This window comes from Meleagris gallopavo, chromosome 6 (assembly GCF_000146605.3).
Source record: "Meleagris gallopavo isolate NT-WF06-2002-E0010 breed Aviagen turkey brand Nicholas breeding stock chromosome 6, Turkey_5.1, whole genome shotgun sequence".
Lineage (NCBI taxonomy): Eukaryota > Metazoa > Chordata > Aves > Galliformes > Phasianidae > Meleagris > Meleagris gallopavo.
Window position 1 is genome coordinate 1,545,642 of NC_015016.2, and position 8,388 is coordinate 1,554,029.

General features: G+C 51.3%; 1 protein-coding gene across 2 annotated transcripts in view; it reads left to right on the forward strand.

Moving 5' to 3' along the window:
* The window catches only part of ZBTB47 (zinc finger and BTB domain containing 47), a 9,444-nt gene extending 1,062 nt beyond the window's left edge, over positions 1-8,382 (forward strand). For both annotated transcript variants that reach the window (XM_010712250.3, XM_010712251.3), the window contains exons 2-6: positions 1,425-2,795; positions 6,107-6,254; positions 6,932-7,047; positions 7,514-7,658; positions 7,892-8,382. In XM_010712250.3, the coding sequence (XP_010710552.1) occupies positions 1,425-2,795; positions 6,107-6,254; positions 6,932-7,047; positions 7,514-7,658; positions 7,892-8,247 (2,136 nt within the window). In that variant the 3' untranslated portion in view covers positions 8,248-8,382. The remainder of the gene's footprint in view (positions 1-1,424; positions 2,796-6,106; positions 6,255-6,931; positions 7,048-7,513; positions 7,659-7,891) is intronic.
* Positions 8,383-8,388: the final 6 nt, after the last annotated feature.

Genomic DNA, 8,388 nt, shown 5'->3' on the forward strand with positions numbered 1-8,388 from the left:
ATGTTTTTGCCTTTGGCTTAACAAAAAAAAAAAAAAAAAGAATGTGTCTTGCTGGAATCATTCAGTTGATCAAGAACTGTTGTTTGTCCCAGAAAAAGTAAGAGAAGTAAGTAAGAAAGTCTTCTGGTGCGGAGGGTGCAGGATAAAGCACTGCCCCTCTATCACTGTACTGTGCCCCAGCCCCTCTCACAGCCCCTAGCAGGACAGAGAGCGTTCTCAGAGCCATATCCATCCGTGCCTCTTGTCTTGGGTGCTCAGCATGGAGAACAAGGGGAAAGAAAGTTTGGATCTCCATAGGACCTTGGGTGAGGGTCCTGGGTCTGTGCCCTTGCAAAAGCACGTGTAGGTAGAGTTAAATCACTGGGCAGCAGCCCCAGCGCTCACAGCGTTTCCAGGCTTGGATTGTTCTGGGTGCTGCCTTTCCCGAGGCAACTATAAGATGAAAGTTTAATTAAGGGGAAAAAAAAAAAAAAGGGGCATAAATCATCCTGGTGAATAATGCCAACGTGAGTCAGCGCACGTGGGGTAATTCGGTAATTGCTTTTAAGGGGCATGTGCTTAATGTGCACGTGTGCTCTACCGGGAATTTGCTCGGCATGGCGTAGGGTGATGGGAAGTGCCCATGGATTCACCTGTGGCTCCTTGGCCTCATGGGAGGAAGAGAAGTAGGAGATACAGCCCAGGGGCTGCTTTCTGTGAGCATAACCCAAGTGTTGTGGGATTTTACGTAATTGTGTTGTAAGAATGGGGAAGTTTAAAATCCTAATTGCTTTCTTGCTAGGTGGAATCATTTATTGCCTACAACTGATGAATATCCCCACCACAGCTCCCACCCCATCTGATTCAGGAGGCTGAGGATGTATTAAAGTGCCCCTGTCCTGCATGACGTCTTCTGTCCATGAGTGTTGAGGCTTTGGCCTCCACCAGGCTGTGGGATGGCCACGGTACTTCCCACCTGCACTGAGGGGCTGTTGACAAGTGTTTGTGGCTCTTCAGCCTGTTCTCACAGCAAATTTTCTCCTCCTTGATTGAGTCTTTTTGGTTGGCATCTCCAAGCTGAGCATAGTAGTGAAGCTCTTTGGTTGGTGTCCCCAAGCTTCATTTGATGGTGGAGCATTTTGGTTGGCATCCCCAAGCTGGGCCTGGTGGTAGAGCCTCTGTTGTTGGTGTCCGCAAGCATAGTCCGGTGGCGGAGGATTTTGGTTGATGTTTCCAGGCTGGGTCTGGTGGTAGAGCCTCTTGGCTGGTGTCCCCACGATGAAGCTTCTTGGTTGGTGTTCCCAAGCTTAGTCTGGAGGTGGAGCCTCTTGGTTTTCATCTCTGACCGGGAACAGGTGGACAGAGATGGGTGACATGGCTGGGTGGGTTTTTTTTTCCTGGGGAAAGAGCCTTTTTGAACAGTTTTATTTCCTTCTTGCCCACAGCTGATAGTCGAAAAGACAACTGACTACCCTTCAGCCGAGTACTCCCTGGTGGAGGATGTAGCCCTCCACTTCACGTGTTTGATGGACAGACTGAACGAGCAGCGCCTCTTTCAGCCGGACCTGTGCGACGTGGACATCGTGCTGGTGCAGCACAAGAGCATCTTCCCGGCGCACAAGGGGGTCCTGGCAGCCTACAGCCAGTTCTTCCACTCCCTCTTCACCCAAAACAAGCAGCTGCAACGCGTGGAGCTCTCCCTGGAGGCCCTCACCTCTCAGGGCCTCCAGCAGATCCTCAACTTCATCTACACCTCCAAGCTCCTCGTCAACTCCTGCAATGTGCAGGACGTGCTGAACGCGGCCGCCGTGCTGCAGATGAACAACATCGCGTCCTCCTGCCAGGACCTGCTGGACACGCGCTCGCTCAGCCTGGCTACCGACATGGCCCTGCCCGCCGAGGGCTGTGCTGGCCCTCCGCCATATTACTGTGAGATCAAGCAGGAGGTGGACACCCCTCACCCCAAAATCTACGCCCGGGAAGGCACTGATCCCTACTCGGTGCGGGTGGAGGATGGGGCGGGTGGTGGGCCGCTGCCGCCAGGCCAGGCCAAGCAGTACTACAAGGAGGAGAAGGACGGTGGTCCGGGCGCTGTCTGCAAGGTGGAGGGTGAGGAATCCGAGGAGGACTTGGACAGCCAGAGCTCCTACAACCGGGAGCAGATCATCGTGGAGGTGAACCTCAACAACCAGACTCTCAATGTCTCTAAGGGCATGGAGGGGAAGGCGGCCGCCAGCGAGGCGGCTGTGATGGGGCGGCCCGATGGAGATGGACGTGACACGGAGGAGGATGGGGAGGAGGAGAACGAGGAAGGGGATGAGGAGGAGGAAGAAGAGGAGGATGCAGAGGTGGGTGAGGAGGAAGAGGAGGAACACAGTGAGGAAGAAGACCTGGAGGAGACAACAGAAGAGGAGGAGGAGGAGGAGGAGGAGGAAGACACATCAGAGGTGAAAAGGGAAAAGAGTGGGCAGACCCGCAGAGGAAGCCGAGCATCCAAAGCCACCAAATCTGCCATGGCCACCCGGTCCCAGGAGATGGCCAAGACAGAAGAGGAGGAAGAGGAAGAAGAGGAAGGGCAACGAGGAAGGAAGAGGAAGAAAGAGCAAGACGGGTTGGGCCAGAAGGTAAAACTGGAGGAGAAGCAGCACTACCCATGCAAGAAGTGTCCCCGGGTCTTCAACAACCGCTGGTACCTGGAGAAGCACATGAACGTCACGCACAGCCGCATGCAGATCTGTGACAAGTGTGGCAAACGCTTCCTGCTGGAGAGTGAGCTGCTGCTGCACCATCAGACTGACTGTGAGAAGAACATCCAGGTGAGCCTGCCAGCCCAGCAACATCCCCCCTAGGGAAGGGACATCCCAGCATGGCGGGGCATCCTGCTGGGGACGGGGATCCCATCAAGGGGGGGACATCTCACTGTGATTGGACAGCCTGCTGGGGAGGGAGATCGTACTATGATGGGGCATCCTGCTGAGGTGGTTCATCCCACCAAGGAGAAGGATGTCCCACCATGACAAGACATCCCAACGGGGAGAACATCCCTTCCAGTTACACCATAGCATGGTCTTGTGTGCAAATAATACTTTTGAAGTTGTGGGTGGACGTGGTGGACTGGAGGGAACCTTGCTTCTCCTGTGAGCTGTCTTCGAGCTTAGAGGGTTCCCACGGTGGCATGGGACCAGAGGATTAGTGCTGACAGACAGTGTCTTCCCCTTGGCCAGCCAGGTAGAAATGCAGAGTGGTTTGAGGGGAGTAGGTTTTCTTTGCGTTTGTTCAGTTAATCTGGATAAAACACTGCAAGCCTCTAATGGAGACGCACTCCAGCCGGTTCCACCCAGGCTTAAACCAATTTAGCTTGATTTGAAGAATTGCTGACATAAGTAAGTGGTTTTAATCTGCCTTTTGTGCTCTTTAGCTCACGTATTTAGCAAATTTCCAAACTCACTTGACATCCATGCAAGGCTCAGGGGCTGTATGTCCTTCGCCTAGCACTAATGGGATCCTTGTCTGCATGTGCAAATTGCCTCCGTTAGATCAGTGCAACTTTGGGGTGACAGGCAGGCATCCCTGCTGAGCAGCAAAATGGCACATTCCTGCAAACTTCTAATTCCCAATGAACAGTTCTGCACAGGGCTGCTGCTGTTAAGAAAAGAACAAAGTCTTCTAGAGGGCTTCCCACCAAATGATCCTTCTATCAAACGTTGGGATTTTAAGGGATTTTGCACCCCTCCTTGGTGAAAGGAACGCAACCAAGGTGTGGCTGCAGCCCTGCAATGCTTGCATCTCGAATAAAATAGGTGACAAAGCCCTTTGGAGTGTCCTTCTGAAAAAAGCACACAGTTCTGATGCCTGCTTTTTTGGGATGACTTTGCATTCACTGAACCAGGACCGGTGAATCCATGCCCAGCGCCTCTCGCGTGCTGGTGGCTGGTTCAGAGTCCATCATAAAGCAATTGAAAGATTTTCCCAGGACGTTTCTTTGTGACTTTCTGCTGCTTTCCTGGTGGATGACATGAGGCTATCAGCGAGTGCTGTCACCTCTTTGCTTTTTTCCCTCCTCCCTTTTTAATCCCTTCTCTGGGTCATTTTGGAATAGGGTGAGCCACAGCTGCCCCTGTGGTGACCTCCCTCCGCAGAAGGCTTGGCTCATTACCTCTCACTTACTCAGGCTTTTTGCATTTTATAAATAGCAGCCAAATTCACTCTACTTAGCCCGACAATATTGAATAACTTTATCAGTGTAGCATGGAGTTATGCCTGGTTGGAAAAGGGAATTTTTTTGGTCTCTGCGTCGGACAGTTTTTAAACACATCCATGGAAGGACCATTCCTTTTACCCTATTCGTGTCATCTAAAATCTATTAATGATTTGTTCCCACATCACACCCTGAGGGCTCTCAATCCCTCACTGCAGCTTTGCTCCCTGTGAACGTTTCCCATTGACACCCATGACCCCATCGCAGCTTTCCTGCCCTGCTGCCTCAATAAGGATTCGCCCTTTGCTTTATCACGTTGTTCTTAAAATCTCTCTTGACCTGCTCCAGTGTGATTTTCCTCTTCACTTGCCAGAATTTATTTGATGATTTGCCTTGTCCTTTGCCTGAGGGCACAGGGCTCTGTCCTCGAGGCTGCCTGGTCCCAGATGAGGACTTTCCTACATCTCCTTCCTCTGTCTTTAATTTTAATATTCCCCAGCAGCCTTTTTCATTTTAAGTGGAGAATATGGAAGTTGGTCCCGAAACATCTCTTAAAGCAGAGATAAAACTGCTCTGATCTATAGAAATATTTACTTAGAACCAGTAAAACTCAGAGGACTGCTCATGCTGGAATTCAAGCCTGCCAGGATGAAGAAATCGAGTGCTGGGATTGCTTCTGTGACCCTCATTTTGCCTTTCAGGCACCTAAATATAAAGACACTATGACAACATGACATAATAGTATATTTTCTGTGGTACTGCAGCCTCATTCAGTGCATAATTTGAAGGAGCATCTCTTCCCCTGGATATGTGGAGAAGGTTGAGGCAAATCTGCCTGCACCCCCTGTGAAATCCCCCATGGGTTTGCTGATACTGCTTGGCCGTGCTGTTGCCAGATGCTTCCTAGGCATCAATTATTACTCACAAGGAGAAGAGATGTTCTGAGCCCCGTTGGACAAGAGGAGTTGGACAAGAGTACGCGGGGAGATGAAGGCTGCACCAGCAGAGCAATGGCTGTGCAATGCTTTTTGTTTCCCCATGCTCCAGGATGATTTCATGCACCACTGGTTGGGTTCACCTCTCTCTCTGGTGGAATTCAGAAAGAGTTTTGAGCCTGGGCATGTGATAAAAGTGGGCAATGTGATAAAAAGCCAACCACAGCCCATGCCGGAGGTGAAAAGCCATTCATGGATGCACAGGTTGCAGCTTCTCCTGGCAGCTTTCTGACAAGTATTGAGCTTGATGGAGCAGGAGCAAACCTTTATTGTGATTCCCAGGAGGAGACTTTGCTGGTGATTAACATTGTCACATCCTGTCGTTCTGCTGTGCAAATGAGCCCGTTTGGGGTCTGTTTTGCTCCATTAATGGCTGTTTTCTGAACTAATGGATGTTAATAAATTTTGGGAGATTCATGGGCGTTTTCAAAATCCATGGATACTAGTAAAATTTTGGGGATGAATACCAATTTTCAGAGAGCTCATTTAGTGCTAGGATACCTGCTGAAGACAAAAGTCGTTCTGCCCTAGTTTGGTGCCTCTCTTTTTCCCTGTGTCCCTTGCAGCTTTCTAATGCTAATACAGTGGGGTTGGATTTTTTGGGTGTAATGTCTTTATTGTGTGCAAGCATGAAATCCCCAGCTGGGAATAAGACCCTGGTGCATGAGCCATAGGTTTTGCAAGTCTCATAGATCCATTGCCAGAGGGATGTGTCCTTCCTTGGAAGGAAGGATCCACATCAGCCCAGCCAATGAGCAGAAAATTGGGTTTTGGAGCTCTTGAAGCCGCGAGGTCTGTGGCAACCTTGCTTGTCGTTCTGTCAGCTTCAGGTTTTGTGATGATGTTGTCTTTCAACAGCCAAAGCAAAACCCAAATACCGGCAATGCCTCGGTACGTTCCCCTGCCTCCCTGCCCAGCCCCTCTCTCATTGCAGTGTGTGACGTGTGGGAAGGGCTTCAAGAAGCTCTGGTCTCTCCATGAGCACAACAAGATCGTCCATGGCTACGCTGAGAAGAAGTTCTCCTGCGAGATCTGCGAGAAGAAGTTCTACACCATGGCCCACGTGCGCAAACACATGGTTGGTGAGTGCGGGAGGCGCCGGGTCTCGTTGGGGGGGATCTCATTAGGGGTGCTGATGTGGGGTTTTTGATGATGAAAGACATTTTTCTATTGCTGCTACGTTGGGAATTCAGGGCTGGGCTAGCTCTTGGCGAGCTTTTTAATGGCAAAGCAAAAGCATAGAAATTTGGCTTTTTTTATCCTGCTGTGCTGGGTGCTGAATGCTGAGCGTATGTCTGCTCTGTATTGCTGCTTTTGGAGCAGTTCTCTGCTGCAGAGCAGGTGTGGCACCAGGAAATCTCATTTATTTTATTTAACCAGAAAAAAAAAAAAGACATCAGACGTGATCAAAGGAAGGTTTGAAGTGTAACCATCCTTCCCTTGTAAAAAGAGGATGAGCCTGTGCCGGCACTGTGCTTTGAAAAGCAAATCACAGATGGCAACTGCAGCCACATCTCTGTGCTCACAGGCAATAAAAAGAGCAAAAAAGGGTGTTTTTTTTTTTGGCAGATAGCATCTTGCACTGGGTTGTATAAAGGAGGGAAGGTCAGTGGTGAGCCCCAGGCTCATTGGTGGCATGGTGCTACCACACGTCTTCTTGGGATATGTCTTTGGGTTGGCCAAGATTGGGTGTCAGTTTTGGGACCGCCAGAGGCCAATGCATGGGGAGGGTGTGTGACACTCCTCACCTCTGCTGCAGCTCACACCAAGGACATGCCCTTCACCTGCGAGACCTGCGGGAAGTCCTTCAAGCGCAGCATGTCCCTCAAGGTCCATTCGCTGCAGCACTCTGGGGAGAAGCCTTTCAAGTGTGAGGTGAGGTCTCTTCTGCTCCCCACATTCCCCATGCCCCGCTTTCTCACAGATGGGGGCAGAAGCGCTGGGGAAGTGTAGTCCAGTTCACAGTCCTTTGTGCTGTTTGGGCTTTTCCTCCCTTTCCCGTGCTTTGTGTTCCTGCCTGAAGGCCTCACCTACCCTAGAGTTAGACTGAGGCTTTCAGTCTGTCTTGGTTTGGAAGGGACTTTAATGATCATCCAGTTCTAACTGCCTTCTATGGGCTGGGTGCCCCCACCAACTCAAGCAGCCCAGGGCCCCATCCAACCTAGCTTTGGGCACCTCCAGGGATGGGACATCCACAGCTTCTCTCCGCAACCCCAAAACTCACTTGTTTGCATTATCTCAGGGAAAAAGCAACTTTGTCCTTTTCCCACATGAGGTGGGGGTGGGCTGGGATGTTGGGGTGTTTCCTGTGCTTAACAACCACTCATCCACCCCACTGCAGAACTGCAACGAGCGCTTCCAGTACAAGTACCAGCTCCGCTCCCACATGAGCATCCACATCGGCCACAAGCAGTTCATGTGCCAGTGGTGTGGCAAGGACTTCAACATGAAGCAGTACTTCGATGAGCACATGAAGACGCACACGGGTGAGAGCTCCTGGCTTGTTGGGATGGGATGGGAGTGGCATTTGGGAGTGGAGATGTCAAGAAGTGCAGAGACGTGGCACTGAGAGACATGGTTAGTGGGCATGGTGGGGATGGGTTGGGATTGGACTTGATGATCTTAGAGGTCTTTTCTAGCCCTTAATGATTCAGAGATTCTGTGGGGATGAGGGAAGGATCCAGTGCTGCTTCTCACCTTTTCCCCACCAAAAACCCAGGTGAGAAGCCCTACATCTGCGAGATCTGCGGGAAGAGCTTCACCAGCCGCCCCAACATGAAGCGGCACCGCCGGACCCACACGGGCGAGAAGCCCTACCCCTGCGATGTCTGTGGCCAACGCTTCCGCTTCTCCAACATGCTGAAAGCCCACAAGGAGAAATGCTTCCGTGTCAGCAACCCCTTGGCATCGGACACAGCGGTCCCTCAGCCTGCTGCCAGCCCGGCCCCGCTGCCCCCCGGCGTCTCCCCACTGCCGCTGCTTCCTCCCCTGCCACAGACCCTCCCTCCTCCTCCTCACCTACCACCCCCGCCTCCCCTGTTTCCTGCGGGGAGGATAAATTCAAACAACAATTAGGTGCCCTTCCCCTGCACAGACTGCTCTGCCCTTTGGAAACACCTGGGGAGATGTGGCTTCGCTTGCTCTCTACCCCATTCCTCCTCCTTCTCGTTCTGGGGTTGTTTTGGTGTTTATTTTTCTTTCTTTCTTTTTTCTTTT